This window comes from Perna viridis, chromosome 11 (genome assembly GCF_037379345.1).
Source record: "Perna viridis isolate PV_CMFRI_1.1 ecotype Kerala chromosome 11, ASM3737934v1, whole genome shotgun sequence".
NCBI classification, from domain to species: Eukaryota; Metazoa; Mollusca; class Bivalvia; order Mytilida; family Mytilidae; genus Perna; species Perna viridis.
Genome location: NC_142455.1, coordinates 7,699,924 through 7,722,684, shown reverse-complemented (window position 1 = coordinate 7,722,684; position 22,761 = coordinate 7,699,924). Strand labels below are relative to the sequence as shown.

The following is a 22,761-nucleotide window of genomic DNA, read 5'->3' as shown; positions in this document are numbered from 1 at the left end:
GTGGACAATGGGATATAAAAATTTTTAATTTAAGCATGCAAAAATGTATTATGATATAAACTTTAAACTGACAGTACAATGAGATACTTCATGAAGCATGTTCTCCTTAGAAAAACTTTTACAGCTAATTGAAATAGACCAGTTCCAATTTCAATACGAATTTAGGTAGGCTAGTGAGTAATTTAAATAGCTCTTTGGGTAGAAATCTGCCCTACTTTATACCAATTTAGGGCAGATTTCTGTCTACAGAGTTATTTAAATTACTCACTAGCCTACCTAAATTTGAATTGAAATTGGAACAAGTCTATTTCAACTAGCGGTAAATAATAATCCAATACTGGTGAAGTATGAAATAACAGAGAGTTACATAGTTAACTTCAGGAATTAGATATAGTCTTCACTTGATTTAATGACTATTATCAGAAGGAATACCTTAAATATGTCAGTTTTTATAAGAATCAGGCAAAATGGGAAAAATCAGAACATGCATGCCAAAACTCGATCTGACGATTTAATTTAACTCAAAGATGATTTCTCTATTTGAAAACACAATTATTTTACCTCTGCATCACTGGATTAGCTCAGAAATTTTTAAAAAGAATGATAGAAAAATGAGTTTTTTGACGGAGTAATCTGTCCCTGACAAGTTCATTTTCAGGGCATTTCAATGAAATCATAACTCAATTTACCAAAATGATGTGGAGAACCCTGTCTTTTGTCCTTGACTCCGATGGTGCAGTAGTTAAATTACACTTTCAAAACAGTGGGTTTTATCATACCATGTTTCAACCCTGCCTGATTCTTACAGAGACTGATACTTTAACTGGACAGATAACATGGAGTTTAAATTTTTTGATGATTTATTATTAAAGCAAAGTTTGATAGAAAGTTTAAATCTCATTGTCCATATCATTATGTGAAGAAGTTCCTCCGATAATGACTATACACATTCTTTTCCATAACTCTTGAAATCAGTGATATATTTGTATCATATTCAATTCTCCAAGCCTATCAAGCTTTTATTTGAAACAGAATGAAATCAACCCAAGTTACTTTGATGCTTACACAAGACTGATGTCAAATGCTGAATACAAACGTTCCCATGATTTGTAAGAGTTGTGTCCCTTACCCTAGGTCTTCCTCCTTAAGTTAATTATATTACTCTCTGCAATGTATGCTGAACTACATCATGATCATAATCCAGACAGAAAAACTTAGTCATGTCCAAATTCCATGCTTAAAAAAATGTTCTCACAATTTTTGCAAGCTCAAATTTTCCAATGCCATTTTTTGGGGTCAACATATCTTGCCTACCTTGGCCTTTTCTATAGTTAACTATAGCAGAGAAATAAAACATTTTTTTTCTACAATAATAATCATATCAGGTATTTTTACAATTAATTCAGACCCGATTGCCTTCATTTTTCATGGAAATTGATTAGTTTGAAAATAGTATTTTATTTTGTATTTTGTAACCAAGAAAAATAACATCTACCTGAAAAGGTAAATATCAAAAGATGCTTTGCCATCTAATTTCTGCAACTACTTTCAGATTTGCCCTTTTGCAATAATTAAAACTTAGTAGTAATTTTTTAACATACAGCGTTTGATAGAGAATTGTAATAAATGATCAAAGAAAAGATAAAACTATATAACAACAAATATAGCAAAAAAGTTTGGTCTATTGCATTTAATATCTATCCATGCAAGTTTAACATGCCAATTAGCTAAGTGCTGAAATGGATTAGAGTCATCATGAATAAGTAAATATAAAGTCTCTATGTTCTACTATACATAGGGTACATAAGTCTCGTCATGTGACCCTTACTCAAGCAATGCTACAGGTTGTCTGGCAAACTATTTTCTGACTTCGTGACATCCTAACCCCTAATCTCACTTGTTGAAAGCCACCGCAAATGTTAATTAGCTAAACATGTTTTAAAATACTTTATAACTTTTATTTACATAAAGGAAGTTTAACCTACCGGAAATCGAACGATAAACTCCTAAATATTTGTTAAATAACTAGAAAACATTTGTAATGAAGACAGTTGTCAAAATGACCAGCAATTTTGAATAAGGTCACTAATTTTACGGAATACAATATATTTTTGACAAAACGAACCTAAAGTGGGTAAAGGCAATTCGATGGTTAATTTGATATGTTCGTTTCACAAATTTTAAAATCCGTAATTTCATCAACCGGAATAACACACTCAAAAAGATAAAAACCAAAAAAGAAGTTCATTTCAACTGCTTTTACAAAGAATTTCTAGGATTGCTGGATTTTCTCATCAGGTAGGTCATTTGTTTTTCTTCAGTTTATTCACCTTCTCCCGTGTTATGGTAAAGAAACTGTATAAAACGTTTTAAATGGAAAACAGTTTACTATAATTCTGCCGATTTCAAGAAACGGCGGAATGAGCGTTATGCAATATGGTGATCGGAAGTAAGAGGTTGGGGTATGGAGGAACAGAATTCCAACCTCTTACGTTGTAGGAGTATGTAACCCTGTGATTTCACAAGAATGGGTCCTAGTCTACCATTCAAAAGCATTGAGATAAGTCATTTAGAGAGTGTTGAGTTCAGTGTTAAGGGCAAGCATCTTTTTGTGTAAAAAATGCTGATAAAAAAATATCTATTTCTACATGAAAAAGGTATTAAGAAAAAACATAAAATAGAAGATTTTGCATTGTTGTAAAGTGTATTGACATCCCAGGAGTAAACAATAAAATGCAGACCAGTCTTCGGTTTTTAATACGTTCTACATCAGAAATTGAGGTAAAGAAAATGAAACTAGAACGAGACTTACTTACCCTATTGTACAAGATTAAGTTTTTCACATGCCAATGTGAATTCCCATTAACCATTTATTCCAGCTAGTGTTACATTATGTTATTTTTTTTAAAAGCAATGTTATAAATTGTTTACATTATTGACCTGCCTAAGCTAACTGAGAATGCAAAACAATATCTATTTGAGCTCAAAGTCATTGTAAATGTAAACAATATAGTTTTTTTTTTAATATAGTGACTTTGTTCTAAAATTTTGTCTACAATCAATACATTCTGACAACCCCATTTAGAACATTTCCCTGTAAATATATTTCACCATTTCTAGTAAAAATACATCTTACCACTTCAAGTAAAAATATATTTTACCACTACAAGTGTAATAGATTTCACATCTAGTATAAATTTATCTTACCAATTTATATACATTAAACTTACGGCTATTTCTTCACTTTCACAATCACATTTACAGATCAACTCCATCTGTACTTCTAACTTGTCTGCCAGTCCAACTGGTTTGATATCAAACTTACGACTGTAACCAGGTGAGTTCTTAGGACATTCCTTCACTTCAATCTCAACTTCAAATGTTACCTATAAAATGCATTTTGATGAAATCGGTGAATGATAAAAGATTCACAGGTAAATAGTATACAGTTATTAAATGGGTTGGATACAATAGACCAGAATATTCATCCTGAGGTACTGAGAATGATCAAGTGTTCTATTGCACGAGGCCAACCCATTTAATAACTGTTTTATTACCTAATTTGTCTATGAGATATATGAAAGAATGGAAATGGGAAATATGTCAAATAGACAACCATTCGACCAGGAATAGGAAATTGACCGCTCCATGTTTACGAATTGGCAGACAAGAGTCACATCTACGTTTTTACACACAAGTTTTTTGTGTGTAAATTCAAATTCAATGAAGCGCTTAACCAATCAAAAGGCTTAGATAAAGGTCATTATGGGGTCAGTGCAATAGACTCCTCAAGGAGACTATTGCATCGTGCAATAGTACATCGACAGTGCAATAGATCGCCCTGTCCTGAATAAATTTTGAAAATAGAGAAAAATATGTGTTTATTTAATAAACAAGATAAAACCTTATAATTAGGTAATAATCTGAACTGTGGTTAGAGAAATACTGTTAATGTATTAATTTTTGCAGTGTACTCATTTTTGACTATTTTTAATGTGGACAAATAAGCATAAAAAATGGAACCTGAAAAATGAATTTTCAGCGCTTTGCAATGCTAATCATTATCCATATATGGAAACAATTGTTACTTCCAAACATGTTAACGACAGAATCCTCAAAAAAATTTATACGATTCAGTAGTAAGTCACAAAAACCAAACAAGCTTATTGATATTTTTCATGACACATATGAATTGTGTTTTTTCAGGATGAGTCTTTCTTATTGTTGCAGGCTCAATGGCGCCATCGTGTTGTATTTGAATATAACAAGGGGTATATTAGACTTCATGGTTTTGTTGTCTCATGAATGATCTTCCAATATCTTTGGGCGGTCTTTTGATCTTACAAGTAAACAAATATCATAATATGTGAATGTTTTTTAACTGCACAATTTACACTTTGTATGTGTGTGTGTTTTTTTTACTTAAATCTTCAGTTTATATATGTAGCAGTGGCTTCCTTTCATAACTAGGTTTAAATATTACCAATATTAGACTCAATTCATAGCTACACAAGTAAATTACTGCTTAATGCCAGGATCAAACAGCAACCAATTCATATATTTTTTTGTCATCTTGCATATATAAAACTTAACTATGATTACTGCTTAATGCCAGGATCAAACAGCAACCGACACATATATTATTTTGCCATCTTGCATATACAATTCTAAACTATGATTACTGCTTAATGCCAGGATCAAACAGCAACCGATACATATATTATTTTGCCATCTTGCATATATAAAACGCAACTACGAGTTTTGACTTACAGAATCTCCAACTCGCAATTTATCACAGACATTGGTCTCCTGCATTTCTCCATTTTTACTACAAAAGAGGAAAAAAAACTTTTAAAGTAGTGGTCTTTATTCTGTATACAGAAAGTACTACGATTATGTAAAAAATAGAGTATGCAGACCAAAAAGCATCATTCATTAAATAGGTTTTTTTATGTCAATTGTAACACATCTACAATTGGCAGTGTCTAAATATCACATTGATTGGTACTTAAAAGTTATAACTGCTCTTTTTCTGTGCATGAGGCAAAATAATATTTTCAACAGGCAAAGAAAAGAGATATGCCAATAAAAATTGATTTCAAGGGTGAACATTATATTCTTAATTTAATGGTGGCTTCAGAATTTGACTGTACACGACTATTTGCCAATTTGGAGACTTCCGTGTTTTGCTTGCAAACACAGTATCACTTGTTAAAGTTTACATTTCAAGAAACGTAAGACAAGTCACCTCTTTACATATATTGCTTCGAAACCTAAAAATAAAGCTGCAGCACATTATTTTCACTCTAAAAAGCAAATTATATCCGAATCTGAGCACTTTGAAGTTTTAGTGAGAAAATAAGTCACCATGGCAACAGCCACTTTCATATGGTCTTGAAATTCCAAAATTAATATTCAGCATGTCATTTTCACCCAAGAAACCAAAATTCAATGTCATGGTAATAGCAACTTTCAAATATTCATGAAATGTCAAAATTTAAACTCAGGATGTCATTTTCACATTACCAAATTTCATCCAAATCTGAGCATTTTGAATTTTTTTTTGCCATGGTTAAGGGCAACATATTCATACAGTTTTATTTTTACATAATCTTGTTTGGCTTATCAAGCTGTACCACTGTACCAAGTTTCGAAGTTCCTAGGCACCTAGATTTCTGAAATATTCAATGTCCTATATGAAATATAGGGGAAAACCTTTTTCCTTATTTGGCAGCCATTTTAGAATGGCTACATTTTTGTGAGTTTCACAAACTCAAAATGGTACCGGATATGTGTTCAAAGTTTCATAAGAGTAGGTCATACTGTTTCAGATAATTTCTCCAGAAATATTCATTGATAGGAAGATGGAAGATGACGGGAAAATAATAATAATAATAAAAATAGCAATAAATTGAGTAAAAACAGTAAGTCATTGACACTTCAAGGTCAGTGACTCAATTAAAGAGAATATGATTACTTACTTCAAACATTTGGTGAAGTATCTGATGATAACATCTTCAGCACCAGCTGAGCTCATCTCCACTTTAGAGGTGATTTTCTGCAAATATTACAGTTTATAAAGTAATGACAGAAAATAACTTCTTAATTGTCAGTCCCTGCAAGAATCAGGCAGTGGGTGAAATAAGGTATGAAAAAACCCATCATTTTGAAAGTGTATTTTGCCTGTTTACATTAAGAAAACAAATTACACATTTGTTTTTGTCTTATAATATGACTGCTTTATCTACTTCTTAGATGGCTAGATATTTGTATTTTCAAATCATGGGTTAATGTCATATGAAAAATTGGTTGTTCTGATCAGTTGTGAGGTTGTGAAATATTTTTTACAAAATCTGAAAGGTCAAAAGCAAAGTCCCAATCTTTCTTACATTGTTTTCCCATAACAACAGGTGATGGATGTCAAAGACACATAATTGCTAAAATTTCAACCATTGTATATGCTAAATGTCAAAAGGCCAAATATTTCAAAGGAACCATAGAGAAAAAGATTTCATAACTAATGAAATTTGAATAATGCAAAATATCAACTTGTGTTATTTTTTTTTCAATATCATAACAAATTTAACAAGGCTTGTTTGTTATGATGTTGCATTTAAAAAACTTCAGTTGATATTTTGTGATATTCAACTTCCACTCATTAAGTAGAGTATATATAGAAAATCTTATTTTAAAAGTTTTATCACCTTGTAGTTCTGTTCCACCAAGTCCACAATATTAGAGGAATCATCAGCTAATTCTCCTGTGACAGAGCCCAGTATGAGATTTTCTAATTGTTTATAAATATCGGTCTGTTTTCTTGTCACTGCAAAGATCATGTTGACATTTTTATCCTCTATCTTGGCTGCAATCTGGCTAATTGATGGGTAATCCTAAAGTACAAATACAATATTCCTATTTGTAAATTGTGTTAGGACAGCAAAAATTATGTAAGGGCACAGATTAAATTTCAGAAATTTTTCCACTAGCTAAATTAAGCAAGTACAGAAAATTTACACTCGCTAAATTCAAGTTTTTTAGATTTTTTCTGGACTTCATCCATATGACATACAGAATTCCATTAGTAAATTATAGCAAGTGGAAATAATTTCTACTAGCTAAATTTAGTTTCAACTTGCACTTTCTTGCAAGTATTTCCCCTTAAGTTTGATTACTGAAGAGTAGGAGATTGCAATTTCCAACATATTAAATTAAAAAGCATAAAATAATTGTAAAAATAATAGGTTACATCATACTACATTATAAATACAGAAATGTCTTTTCACTTACAATAAAACATAACAGATTAAGACAAACAAGAAATATGTGAGGAAAGACTCACTAGTAATACATAGATACCAACCTCTTTTTGATACTCTCAGTAAAACAACTGTGTTGTCATTAATCATTATTTAAATTAAAATTTCAATAACTTTTCTTCATACATCATATAGTACATTACCAAACAATAATATACATATTATACATTAAACATGCCCCATAGTTATAAATGTGTACACTGTCAGGTAAAAACAAATCACTGCTTATAAAATTGTTGTAAAACTGTGAAAAAAAATACCTTTTTTTTCTCCTCAGGTCAAAACTTTTAAATAGTGGATGCAATGTGATATTGTAAGAAAGATGTCATTTAAAAAGCAATCATTTATATTCTTGACAACTGGCCAAGAACTTATCTAAGCTCAACAAATTCGCTCACCAAATCTTAATTTACATATTCATAGTATTTTTCAGATTTAGTGCCCAAAATGAATTACGTTCCATTTTTCATCTTACATTAAAGAGGGAGGGTTAAGGCCTTATAAAACTAGTTTAACCCAACAACAAATTGCATGTATCTGTCAACAACCAGCAGATAATGGCTGTTAATGCTTCTTTGTGTTGTTATTTTTTTAATTTGATTTAAGTAGCTGTCTTTGTAAGAATCATGCAAAATCTGAAAAATGTGATACACCCCAAAAAAGGCTACATATTTTTTTTTTGTAATTATGTTGTTTTATGGGTCTATATTATAAAATGTGTAATTATTCATTCAAATCTACCTGCTCTTAGGAGATAATCCACACTGAAAATCCAGTAAATTCTATTGTATTTGAGTGCCATTTACAGATTTATCTCCCTTAATTTTGAAATCTACAGTGCATTCTATTTAATTTTTATCTCCTAAGAGCTCGGGTTATATCAAAAACCACATCTTAATTTCTTTTACTATGACATTTCAAACAAAATATCAAAAATAAAAATATGCAGGCTTTTTACCCATGAATCACATTTTGCATGATCCTTAGCTGGAGTCCTCCTTTAAAATGAGTAATAAAGGGAACCAAGGTTATAGCAGTAATAAAAAAAATATAATCCAGGGATAAAGACCAGACATAGAAAACAGACATACCCAAAAAAGAACACAAAGCAACAAAAATCATACATACAAAGTAACAAAGGCAAATGAGCAACTTAGACTCCACTAAAAACTGGGAGAATGGACCAGGTGCGATTGTATTTGGTTTGTTATATGAATTACCTGTTTAGTGCTCATTGTGTATTCTCCTTTGTTATCTAAGTGACACTCTCCATCGTTAGGTTTCACAATACCTCCAAGCTGAAATATATAACTAAGGTTTCAAGTTTCAGCATATTTACACTTATGTTGGGTAAATGACACAGAAACCAATATCAAAAGCAGTGGGCATAAAGAGGCTCAGACAGATCCTATATGAATGGCACTGAGTAAATTTTATCTCACTGAATTTTATGTTCCAATATAACACATATACCATATGTATGTTGAAAAGTATAAAGTTAATTTTGAATTGACAAGAGGTGATTTAGAAAATGATTTTAAACTTTCCTGCAAAGTCACCAAATTTTGCTCAAATTAAAGAGTTATCTCCCTTTTTTCAATGAATTTTAATGCTTTCTGTGTAATTCATTTCTCTTTTATCATTGCAGTAAATCCAAAATCAAAATCCAACTTAGAGAAAGGATGCCTTTGTGGTATGAAATAAGTGAACATTTTTTGAAAGAGATAAATTTGTCATGTGCCACCCATTGCCTGGTTTTTGGATGGACATCCTCTTTATAACTGTTTACAGCTTTAATTGATGTTTACACATACATGTAGATAGTTCTCCATGCATTACATGTATTACTAAAAAATATGGCGAACATGACTCATTTTCATGTTATTGATGTAAATGACTTGACAGTCAAAACAAACCTTTCCATCACCAGCGAAATGGAAACCAGCATCAGTTGAATAAAGTAACATTCGTCTTGAAGGATTTCTCCAGCCAATCTGGCTCTACAATTAAAGTGATTAAATGAATTAAATATCCCAAGCAAGGTCAATAATGCAAAGATATTGTGTATAGTATATGAAATTGGGACTTCTCTGTCTAAGATTCGGGCAAAATATATATGTATAAGGAGTGGCACATGAAGGAAAAAAACACAGAGATTTTATTGTATTAACCAAATATTTAAACCTGATAATGTCAAGAAATAAAATAAAAGTGTGTGTAAAATTTGCTTTTTAAAATTTGATAGGTCAAATTTAATTGAAATGTATTATGGATAAATGGCCGGAAATTTTCCCACACTTTTTCCTTCTATAAGCAGTAAAATAATTGTCTACATCACAGATGCTTTAGGATAAATTTAAATAGCTTTTCAGTTGTTTTCTAGATGTATTGAATATATTTGAGGCAAAAAATACCAAATTGAGAATTATGATGTGCCACCTATTGCCTGATTCATACACAGAATGGTACTTGATGTGAAATCTACACATGATAAGACAATTTCAAGCCTGTTATACATATACATGCATTTTATTATGTAATGATATGAATTAAATGGGTTTTCTTTCCAATATTATGTCCTTATATATCGTATATGCACTTATTTAAATAATTATTGATTACAATAGGGTTTGTAATTCTCGTTCTAGTTTCAGTTTCCCTTCTGGAATTTCCGATGTAGAACATACTGAAACCTGAAGACTGATCTGCATTTTATTGTTTACTTCCGGCAAATCAAAAAGCTGCATCACAATACAAAATCTTTATGTTTTTCTCATCATTTTTATCGTGTAGAATTAGTTATTTGTCATTTTTATCAGTATTTTTGGACACAAAAAAACATTTTGCTTTTAATATTGAATCCATTGATTTGTTAATGACGAATCACCATGCATTTAAACGGTAGACAAGGACCCATTCTCATTGAATAACGGAGTCACGTACCTATTGTCTAACTTAAAGGTCTAGATTAAAGATTGAAGCATTCTTATAGGTATATGAATGTTGTACAATATAAAACATGTATCAGAATTGCACTTCAATAGTGGATACCAATCATACATACATACATTTGCACCATAATGGCAGGTCAATGCTATAATTCAAAGATAAATAGAGTATGAAAGTCTCATTACATGACTGTGGTTTCATGAGAATGGGTCCTCAGTCAACCATTCAAATGCATAGAAATTTGTTATTTAGAGCATTTAGTTTAGGTTTAAAAGCAGAACATTCTCCTGTGTATTGAGGGAAAATGACAAATACCTATTTCTATATAATGAGTGTTAAAAATGCAACAAACAGAAGATTTTTCATTGTAATGCGGTGTTTCAAGATCCTGGCGGTGAAAAATAAAATGCAGATCAGCCTTCAGATTTCAATACACTCTACATGGAAAATTCTGATAATGAAAGTGAAATTAAACATCTTACAAACCTACTTATGTAGCACTCCAGCTAAGAATCATGCAAAATGTGATTCATGGGTGAAAAGCCTACATATTTTTATTTTTGATATTGTTTGAATTGTCATAGTAAACAGAAAATAACATGTGGTTTTTCATATAACACGTGCTCTTAGGAGATAAAAATTATATAGAATGCACTGTAGATTTCAAAATTAAGGGAGATAACTGTAAATGACGCTCAAATACAATAGAATCTAATGGATATTCAATGTTGATTATCTCCTAAGAGCAGGCAGATTTGAATGAATAATTACTCATTTCATAATATAGACCCATTAAACAACTTAATTACAAAAATAAAAATATGTAGCCTTTTTCAGGGTGTATCACATTTTTCAGATTTTGCATGATTCTTACAAAGACAGCTACTAAATCAGAAAGCACTAAGAAACAAAATATGATCAGTAATGCAAGTAAATTACTAAAACTGCATAGATTTAAGGAGTGCATAGATATTTTCTATATCACAAGCCTTGGAATTTGTTACACGAAGGATAATAACAAGATTATCTCACAGCTATACACAGGCAGATATTTTTCACATGAAACTCATATTAATCATGCTTCATATGAAATTCACGTGAACTTCACATTAAATTCACATGGTTTTCACATGGTTTTCACATGATTTTCCCATTAAATTCACTGAACATGAATTGTATGCCAACAATTCATGTGAAAGCTCGATTCATCCGAATTTCATATGAACTCTGTCACAAAGTTAATTTGCTCAGTTCAGGAGAAAATCATGTGAAATAATTTTTCCTGTGTAATCTAGGCAAAAGACATATTACAAATGGCAATATCAGGGTAAAACTGTTAAGTTGGTAACCACCACAATGGTCCTAACTTGAAGACATTTCAAAATGCATGGTGGGTTAAACCACCTTTATAGCACTCTTAACCTCTCCCTTTACAATTTAGTTTTGTTATCATACATGTAGTAATGAAATAAATTACCTCACAAGCTATAGCTTGCATTACAGCATCTAAGCCTCCTTCTGGAGCATCTAAATTACCAGAAATGTTGGCTTCCAACACTCTTCTCTGATATAAAAAAAAATTATGACAATGTAAAATATAAATTGGCAATTGGCTAGCAATGTCAGTTTTTCAAACTTTAAAAAAAAAACGTAAAATCATAACATTAATAGATATATGCAAAGACAAAATATCTATAATGCTCAAACTTATTTATGATCAGGAAGTTGTTGATTTTTCTTTTCAATGGACCTCACCATATGGAATACCTAAAGGAAGAACAAGTTTTAAAAAAAAAAAAAATTCAAGCCGCTGTGATGAAAAGTTGCTGAGAATACTGTGATAGAAAAAATTATTACGGAAGAGTAGAACAGTATACCAATGCTCCTTCCAAGGGGGAGATTAATAACATCCAATGAAACTTTTAATATTTACATAATTACCGGTATACATGTATATTGTTAAAAGCCATATATGTACCTCAAAATTGCTGGGATCATTGTTCAGTGGAAGGTGATTCTTAAAACCATAGGCTGGTACACAGTCTTTACAAGGTTTGTTTAATCTGCAATTAAAATCAGTTGAAATAGAAAAACAGAAAAATAAAATTTCAAAAGACTACCAATAAGTAAATGACAAAAGTTTTACAACATGTACAAAGTCTAGTAACTTTCAACCAAGTTACAAACTTAATTTGTTAAAAAAAAAAATAGATAGAAAATGAATGGAAAATGAATGCTCTCTGGTAAAAAAAATTACACTAAAAAATCTATGTTTGCAAAAAATCCAAGATTAACAAAAAAACTTTCTTTAATCAAATAAAAAGGCATACAGTTTACTAAGTTTCAAATGACTTAAACAGTAGCAACGAATCTCCCTCTTAAAAAGCTTCTGTGCAATAAGATGTACTGTGCAATATTAAGCTCTTTACTCTACATATATGGTTTATGTTTTATTTCATGCACCTTATATCCTAATGAAAAAGGGGAAATTTAAGATTTGCAGAGTTTATCTGTAAAACATTTATTATAACTGCATGCAAACTACTCCTTAAAATAATAAAAAAAACTAAACTGTGACAAAGTTTAATTTATTACATTAGAACATTAGTAACTAAGGTATATTGTCTGAATACACCAGTATTTATATACATGTATATTGTGATAAAACAAGCAAATAAGCTCCTTCATCTAAAACATTCACTAGTATAGAGACATGATTTTACTAAGCCAACAAAAAAAATCAGAAGCACAAATGTAAATATACAGTAAAATAGGAAACAGAAGTAAAATCCAGACTTAAAATTTTTGAAAAAAAAAATCATGTCTGTGAATACATTCTGATATATTTTATTGTAGTCAAATACAAGTAATCACATTCAATCGTTAAACACCATTTTCATTTAGAACCATTTCACCAATATAGTATATCATAAGAGAAAACAATTTTGATGTTAAAGCAGGTCAAAGTTCAAGAATAAAAACAAAAATGTAATTTTGTACATGTATATGTACTTATACTGATATTGTTACACTGGGAAAATCCCTGTAACAAAATTAATACTTTCATATTAAAATTATGTATGTGTCTATTTCAAAAATTAAACACTTAAGTAGCAGTCTTTGTAAGAGCCATGCACATTCTGTAATACGTGATACCTCAAAAAAAAAAGAAGCCTACACATTTTAATTTTTGTTATTTAGTTGGTAAATGGCTCTTCATAATAAAATGTATAATGATTCATTCAAATCTGTCAGCTCTTAGGAGATAATCAACATTGAAAATCTAACAGAACCTATGGTATTTTAATGTCATTTACAGAGTTATCTCCCATAATTTTGAATAATACAGTGCATTCTATATACAATGTTTATTTCCAAAGAAAAAAGGTTATATGAAAAGCCACATGTCAATTTCTGTTTACTATGAATTTTTTAACAAAATATCAAAACAAAAATATGTAAGACATGAATCATATTTTGCATGACTCTTATGTGGAGCGGTACTTAAACATAAGAGACTACACAGCACTTGTTACGGGTTGTGACATTTTATAGAACTTCTCCGGAGTTTGGTTTACCTAAACTTTGGATGGAATGCTTTGATTGAACAACTATGCAAAACTCTCTAATGTCTTTTTCCATGAAATCACAGCAACGTTAGACCTAACAGTACATTCTCATCGTCAAAGGCTTTATATAAACAGAATATTGAAAATAGTAAGGTCAAAATGCCATTAATGGAAGAAACTGGATCTGAACAAATTATCAGGCCATTAATTACAAAATAAAAACTCAAAACATTTCATCCAATTAAATCTTGTTGTGTGAATTCTCTGATTACCATCCAGAAAACCATTTTCAATGGCTAGGCAAGATTCTAAGTTCTGTTTTCATATTCATACTGTAAAACAATTATTGAAAAAGTTATAAAATCAAAATAGAAATTAAATGCTTCATTGATCTCAGATGTTAAATTGTAAACTCCTTTACATATTTTACAACTTTGTAAAAAAACAGAGAATTCACAAATGATTATCTAAACTGCAAATAGCTGTTATATCATACTGCACTGCAACAACAAAACATTTAATAAAAATCCTGTGAATAAAAAATAGGGTCATGTATTAATATAAAAAGAAGAGAAAACAATTGGCCTTGAGGATAATTTTTCCTGAGAATTCCATTATTGGGTTCTACAAAAGCCACTGAGGAAAATAGAAAGACCCTAAGAAACCTCCATATAAATACAAGATATCAGTTGGCCCTAACCAATGGGAAGCCATTCAGCAAGAAACAAAGAATATGATTGGCTGAGAGCAGCTATAGGTAACGTGCAAGCTATATCACTTCCTCGACTTACGTGTGGTCACCAGCAGATCTGTTATTAAAGAAAGTCACATGATGCACAAAAATAACAACAGAAAGGTCAAGCAAGGGTCAAACACAACATAGTGCAGGATATTATATGGTTTTATTGAACTGCATTGAAAATACTGTGCAAAAAGTATATTGTTAAATAACCATCTCTTGGTAACAAAGTTTCTTTATTACATATATATGTAAAGAGGAAGGCAAGGGTTAATCATTATATTGAATTTGACAATAAAAAGGTTTATCAGTAAGTTGAATGGTTATTTATGTCCATGTCATATCATTTAACACGCTTCAGAAATTGTTTCATATATTTACTGCCTGTAGTAAATTGATGCAACTATATGTCCATTTAATTAACTCTCACCATAATGTAAAATATTAAAAAAGCATCCAAATACCAAAGTTGAAAAAAAAACTAGATAGGTCTTTCAAGAAAAAAATCACTCTCAGTATTGGTTAAATATTTAAAATGACAACTTGCAACCTGATTAAATTGCAGTTAATAAATTAAGCAGTGATTCCACCATTCACAGGGAATTAAAAGCATGTTGTGGGATTGGCGGGAATAAAAAGCCCCGTAACATAAAAAGCAAAGGTGGGTTTACATTGACCTGTCTTTCACTTACATGAAAAATATATAAACATGTAGAGAGGTCAGGAAAAGAGCTTGTACAAAGTCATCGTAATTCCTTACCAATAAATATATTAACATGTTTCAATACATATAGAAGGGTCAGGAGAAGAGCTTTTGCCATTTTGGTTAAGTTTCTTATCAAAAAATTCTCAACCATTTCAGGGATTCAAATTAATGGTTGTCTGATATCTGGGACCTTCAGTTTATTTCCAAGGACTTTTGAAATGTCTTCTGACTTATTTATGCCACTTAATGAGAATCTATATTTTTACCGTGAATTCATGAATTTTAACCTAGGTTCTATGTAGAGATTCACAATCTGTACAGTATATTCCGAAATTAGAAAAAACTACAGAAACACCTCTGTACATATTTCGACGACCTTCAACTGATCTCATTTCCACTTTATTGAGGACTTATAGTCCACCTTAAAAGGACCACTGATTGGAAGTTTGAAAAAGTCCAGGACCTTCCACCCTTGACAGTAAATTTGTACCCGTTTTTGAGAACATGTAACTTAAAAATTTGTTCCTAATTGTAAGCGTATTGATGAACATTGGCCCTTGCAGATATCACATTGTATGAGCATGCAATACGATACTCCGTGAGGGCCAATATTCACAAATATCCATGAACTAACCCTTTTACTATATACATGTAGTGACAATTTTTCTCGCGTTCATGAAGTACACACTGTTTTAATATTTCACTACATCCAATATAGTGATATAAGCACTAGTGCAATATGACTGTATATTTCTTTTGATAGTGTTTTATTTCACATTCATTTTATCATCCTTTTCATGTTCATCGCTTGAATATAGCTGAAAAATTGATGCTTGGCATAAAACCCCAATAATCAATCAATCATTGACAATGTTTATATTCAATAAATATGTATAAAAAAATGTTTAATCATTTCATTTTATTCTTTTAAATGAAACATGATAAATTAACATTGATTTTCAAGGCTCCTGTAAAATATTAGATGTCAGAGTTGATATGCAAAAATTTTCCTATGCTTTGATAATAAATTGAAATTTAATTCAAATATACAGTTATAACGCTAAATCTTGTCTGAAAAAGTTGTTAAAGTTCAACAAACTTCTAAACCAGCAACCTGTACATCATGTATAAAGTTCAAGGTTATCTATTAAACCTGCACTTCACTTTTGTCTACTTTTGTCTTTTTTCATTTTCTAGGGGTTAGGCTAGAATACTCTTCTGCTCAAAAGATAGGTGATGTCTTGCTCCGCCATTTTATTTGTGTACTGGACAACAAAATAGACATTCTGAACATATATATATTTTTCCCAAGAAGGTAAAACATGGTAAAATATTAGTGCATACTGCACATATAATTTCTAATGAATTGAAAAGGTAAAAATTTATTACTATAAACAATATAATGAGAATAGGTATGGAGTATATGTCAAAGAGACAACAACCCGACCAGGATGAAAATGTCAGCCCAAGGCTACTCACTGATCTTCAATGAACGACGAGGAAGCCATCGTACCATATTTATTTGCGGTAAGTGTTAGAGATATTTATACTCTTTACATAATAAGTCAATTAGGAGTGTTGTACATAATACTTAAGGAGGTAGACCTAAGGTAGGGGGCACAACTCTTACAAAGCATTTGAACGTTTGTATTCAGCATTTACCTCAAAATCTCATGAAGGCATCAAAGTAACTTGGACTAATTTCTTTCTGTTTCAAATGAAAGCTTGATAGGCTTTGGTGAAATAGAATATGATACAAACATATGAATGATTTCAGAAGTTATATCCCTTACCCTAGGTCTACCTCCTTAAGTACAGTGTGACATCACACAGTGGACTTTTACATTAACATCGGAAAACATGCAATTTTATCATACACAGGGTTAGGATTGGTGTCAAAAGATCATTCTTCAAAATCAACTCTCATGCAGAAGGTTTTCATGCTATTATTTGACGGGATGTTAAATTGCACAAAATGCACAGTCACAAGAAGTTTAAATGGTCTAGTAGCTGAAAACCAATTTTAAGAATAAGCAAATTATTTCATATATCTGTGGACAAATATAATGTTTTCATGACCCAACATAAACTCATAGAGAACACATAAATAACATTCTCTGATAACATGTCACTCCATACGTCTCCATACTTACACTCCAATTCTAAAACAGCAAGAAATTTGTTAAAATCTAGCAAACACCTTTTCTGAATACTTTTCACTTTTTTCCGTTTATTTTATATGTCTGGGTAACCCACTACAAGTAATTTCTATCCAGTAGTCAAATACTAATTGTTTTGAGAGCTTCCAGTTTATTTAGCAATTAAGGAGGTAGATCTACGGTAAGGGACACAACTCTTACAAATCATTGAAATATTTGTATTCAGCATTTGACATCAATCATATGTAAGCATCGAAGTAACTTGGACTGATTTCACTCTGTTTCAAAGGAAAGCTTGAAAGGCTTTGGTGAAATTGAATTTGACAAAAACAGATCTCTGATTTCAAGAGTTATTTCCCTTACCAAAGGTTTACCTCCTTAAAAATGAATTCTCTTACTGATTAGAAATATACTTCTAGTTGTAGTAACAATGGTATAGATTAAAATCTAGCATATACCTCATTTTTAAAAAAAAATTGCAACACAACATCAAATTTTGGTAGGACATGTAACCCGATACCATAAAATGTACCCTGTCAATACACGTGTTCTTACAATACATGTGACCTACTTGTTTGGTGCCATACTGACATATGGCATTACTACTTTGTCAACAAATGACCCAAATCCAAGACGAAAGTTTTCTGTAATATTATTCATTCTGTTTGCTGGAAAAAAAAGAGAAAATTATTAGCTTTCCATTGTTTTTAAACATTACTGACTTGTACATAGTATATATGTGTATATTTTAAATATCCAATATGGCAAGCATTCTTTAATATGCAAAACATATCTTTGCATATCTTTTACAACTTTTTGTAAAATTGACCACAGATCAATAAGGATGTCTTATCTCTGTAATCCATACTGACTACAGTGCTTTCGTGAATTTTAAGGAAATGTGTTTCCAGAGATGATTTTACTAGGTCTACAAACAAAGCGGAAATTGGCAAAATCTGAAGTAAATATACAGTAAAAAAAGAATCCCAATGGTAAAATCTGGATTTGAAATAGCGGAATTCTGCTGAAAAGAGGAAACAAGTCATGTCTGTGTTTCCCTTCTTTCAGTTCATATTGAAAAGAAATGTCAGTTTAGGCCACAGTGCCAAATGCTGAGAATTTATTTTAATTTGAGAATATTACCAAGTATTTTGAAATAATACTTTTTTAAGGTATCCATAAGTTTATGATAATGAGTACCCAAAGCCTTATCAAAGAATATAGCACATGGCCCCAACCAACTAGATACAAACCAATAAGAACACCAAGTGTAGCTAATTTTTCTTTGTCATCCAACATAGAGTAGGAGAGATCCATCAAGTAGTATAGATCTACAGGGTAGTTGTTGGCAAGTCTGAAGTTCAGAGTAAATCTCTGTGGATCATCTACAAAATACAGTTACATATTTATACAAAGCAGTATGTATTTGTTGTGAAGTCTGAAAATTAGGATAAACCTCTTTGGATCATCTATAAAATAGTTGTTATTTCTATTACTGTGAAAGTACTATTATTTGCGGGGTACCAAATTTCTTGGTTCTCGTAGGTAGGCCAATCCATGAAATTTGGTTCCCAAGGAAAAGGAGATTTCCACTCATGTGTATTATGAAAACCTCAAAACTATGAATTCAGGAATTCAGGAATCCATGGATCTGTGTTTCTCTCCCAACCCACAAAAAATTGTGTTCACTAATTAAAGTACTTTCACAGTACCAGATAGTGATCTCATTTCCATTCTGTTGCTATGACCTATTTTGTTGAAGAAAAAGGGAGGAAAATGCAATTAAGTGTAAGTGGTTGAAAGAATCAAGTAAAATGAAAAAAATCAGATACATGCATGTCAAAACCCCACCGATCTGACAATATAATTTCACTCAAGGATGATTTCTCTATTTGAAAAGACCATTACTTGATCTCTGCATCACTAGCTTTGTTCAGAAAATTTTCTATCGAATAATAGAAAAATGAGATTTTTGACAGAGTTATCTGCCCTTGAAATGTTCATTTCAATGAAATTATAACTCAATTTCCCAAAATGATATGGAAAATATTGTCTTTTTTCCTTGTAATTACACTATCAAAATGATGGGTATTTTCATACCATGTTTCACCCACTGCCTGATTCTTAAAGAGACTGACACTTAACTAGACAGAAATGAGTTATTTCGATTTTGAACCATGAGCCTACATGTATAGATATCAACTGTTACTCTAGCACATAGGGCTAGGCTCATTCTTGACAAGATTTCCTAAGTTTGAACATAATGATTATCTTTATTTCCAAAATTATATCAATAGGGTATGATAATTCCTATAAAATGGCTGGTAAAATAACATATTAGGGTAGTTAAATCAAAATACAGTTGGCCATCAAACATCCATGTTTCCTGAAACCAACATTTTTCATTATATCCAAATATTATCATTACTGATGACCTCTAATTTCTTGACTAATAACTTTCAACACATTTAAACTCGGGTGCAGATCCTGTTGCTTACAGATCTTAAAAACTTATCTTCACTAACTCCAACTGGGCCATACTGTTGGCTTCACTGCTTAGGAAATAAGAAATGCGAAAAAGAACTTAGTTTCGCATACACCTTTATCCATTACACTTTAAGCAAATCTAAAGTGTTTAAAACAGCAGATAAATTGGTTTGTGATTGTAAACAAAATTTGTAGCGGTCATTATTTCGTTTTTGACTTCTGGTTAAGCTAAATTAGGAATCAGATTGGAATCATAAAAATAGCCCTGGAATCGATTTCCGTATCGTAACCAAAAATGCACCAGTGGATCTTTTGCCCCCTATCAAAAACATTTGAACAGTTCTTTTTAGTTTGAGCAATCAATATTTACTGTATGTCAATTTAAGAAGACTTAACATTTAGCTGTACTCAATTTGAGCTTATTCTACAACTGTTTGACAGTAAATCAAATAAGTACAAATAATTAGGAAGGGAATATTTCATCATTATCTTACTTGGTCTCATTTTAAGTTTAATCTTCTGTGGCTGTAACTGGATAGGATTTTCTGTTTTACTTCCATCCTTAGGTGTAGCATCCTACAAAATATTCCACACACATGATTTTACAGGGCAAACGATAAAGCTAAAAATAGGAAAATTTGAATAATACAAAGAATGAATAAAAAATAAATTTCTGATTCCGTTTGTAAGTTACACACTGAGTAAGTAAAAAAATAGCCTAATTTAGTCAAAACATTATTAAGTGTCAGTCTCGGTAAGAATCAGGCAGTGGGTGAAACATGGTAAGAAAAAAACCATCATTTTTCACTTATTTGATCATGGTTTTTTACAGAATCATATGAAAAGTATTTTTCCTACCTACCTACCCAAAGCTAGGAGATAGGGTCGAGCGAGGGGAAATGAACATAATCTTGAAAGTGGCTTAATGACAAGCGATATTTTTTGTCATATTTAATCTTGAACTTTGTGTAATTCCAACAAAGACACTATGAAGAGATTCACAAAAGGTAAAGTGTAATTTGCACCCAAAATTCCTAGAAACAACTGCGAATCCTCAAGAGTGAATAGTTCCGTGTCTGCAAAATGTAACAGAACTATAACTTATGTAGCATTTAACAATGATAATTATATTTAAAACTTGTTTTCACTACAACTAGTTTTTCTGACACATCCATAACTTATGATATTGCACATTTGGCATAACAATTACAAGTTATATTGCACTGCTGTCTATTTGACTACATCAAACACAAAATATTTGTGTTAGAGAAAAAACAAGATGAAGAGTAGTCATAAAATTTCCATACTGAAATGTGATTTCATAATGATGTGAGTGTTTTAAACCACCATGTTCATAAAATATTTAATTACCTCAGTCCTTTGTAAAGCACTTTTAGGTGAAATGAGATGTTCTGACGGACAGTTACTATGTTCTGATAGCAAGTTACATCTTTCTTTGTTCTCTACATCATAATTCTGAAGGAAAAAAGACATTGATTTAGAAGACAAAGTATTTAACTTTATACAAACTGTTATTCCCATTTTGCAAAGAAAAAGTTCTCAGTTATACATGTATTGCATAACTTGATTCACTGAGAAAGAAGATACCAGTAATCTAGAATAAATCCACTCAACGGAAACAAATGGTCCTGAAGTTCTCACAAATATATTCTGTCAATATTTTATTTTTCTACAAAGTGCTTAATAGTTCAGTGTCATTGAGAAACATTGTCCATAAAGACATTTTATATAATCTAACTTGGTTTTCTAGCCATGCCTCCTAATTACTGAAATACTTAAATGGTATCTCAATCAAGGGTCCGGAAATTTTGACAGCCCATGTCGGACATTTTATCTAATTTCAGCAGACAATTGTGTCAATCTTTTACCTACCTAGGTAATAGCAGGTTGATGATGTTGACACTATTGATTTTCTTTCAAAAAATGGTCAATTTCCTAAGCAGAATATTAAATGTATATTCCAATGTACACATAAAACATGTAAAATGCTCTTGAATTATTGCAAAAAAAAATAATGGTCTGACAGATCAGATATATAGAAAAAGGAAGCTTGATCAGGATAAGTACAAACAAAATTCCTTGACAGGATCACCGGTGAGGATCAAGAAGTGAGTGTTTTTTATGACTTAACACACAAAATTTTTCATCAATCTTTTTTTCTAAGAGTGCGGCCAAGGCCCCCTTGCCCAACCCCCACCCTCCGATCTGCCACTGCGTCGTAATTTTTTCAACACATATTTGCCTAAAAATTGTCATTTTTTACATCCACCAAGATACTGTAGACATATTAATTTTTGTGGTTGCTAATCATTGAGGATTCCATCAAATAAACATACCGGTATTTCTGGGTATCAATTTTCATGGTTTCATAAATATAATTAACGTTATATAGTGTTAAAAACTCCATTTTGCGGGTACTATCTTCCAAATATGCAGAAAAAGATGTCTTCAAAATGCTGAAATTTTTTATCAACAACATATTTGTCCAGTGTGGTGAACACTTTTTTCAACAAACGGTCAGCATTCTAATGGGAACAATTGTGCTCCTCTACTTGCTGATCTAATCCAAAAGAAAGAACATTGTTTAGCAAGATCATTTAATCTCAGTTTCCACTACACAGATGATGTATTATTGTAAAACAATCCTAGGTGAGGGGATTTTATACATTGCATCTACCCCAAAGAACTTGAGATAAAGGACACTACACTGTGAAGTCGGCCTCATATCGTGACCCTCATTTAGAGATCAATGGTAAAGGAAAACTATTGGCCAAATTCTATGATAAACGTGATGACTTTTCATTCAGAATTGTCA

General features: G+C 31.2%; 1 protein-coding gene across 6 annotated transcripts in view; it reads right to left on the bottom strand.

The window, feature by feature from the left end:
- LOC148602827 (integrin beta-PS-like) overlaps positions 1 to 22,761 on the bottom strand; it is a 49,021-nt gene that overhangs the window by 16,630 nt on the left and 9,630 nt on the right. For 2 of the 6 annotated variants that reach the window (XM_088553104.1, XM_088553105.1), the window contains exons 4-17: positions 21,297 to 21,401; positions 20,420 to 20,501; positions 18,692 to 18,823; positions 18,010 to 18,106; positions 14,626 to 14,643; positions 12,244 to 12,328; positions 11,743 to 11,829; positions 9,233 to 9,316; positions 8,537 to 8,614; positions 6,705 to 6,890; positions 5,982 to 6,058; positions 4,771 to 4,828; positions 3,231 to 3,386; positions 1,315 to 1,335 (exon numbers count right to left, since the gene is read on the bottom strand). In XM_088553104.1, the coding sequence (XP_088409230.1) occupies positions 1,315 to 1,335; positions 3,231 to 3,386; positions 4,771 to 4,828; positions 5,982 to 6,058; positions 6,705 to 6,890; positions 8,537 to 8,614; positions 9,233 to 9,316; positions 11,743 to 11,829; positions 12,244 to 12,328; positions 14,626 to 14,643; positions 18,010 to 18,106; positions 18,692 to 18,823; positions 20,420 to 20,501; positions 21,297 to 21,401 (1,266 nt within the window). The remainder of the gene's footprint in view (positions 1 to 1,314; positions 1,336 to 3,230; positions 3,387 to 4,770; positions 4,829 to 5,981; positions 6,059 to 6,704; positions 6,891 to 8,536; positions 8,615 to 9,232; positions 9,317 to 11,742; positions 11,830 to 12,243; positions 12,329 to 14,625; positions 14,644 to 18,009; positions 18,107 to 18,691; positions 18,824 to 20,419; positions 20,502 to 21,296; positions 21,402 to 22,761) is intronic. The other 4 variants (XM_088553109.1, XM_088553110.1, XM_088553107.1 and 1 more) reach the window with 3 other exon arrangements.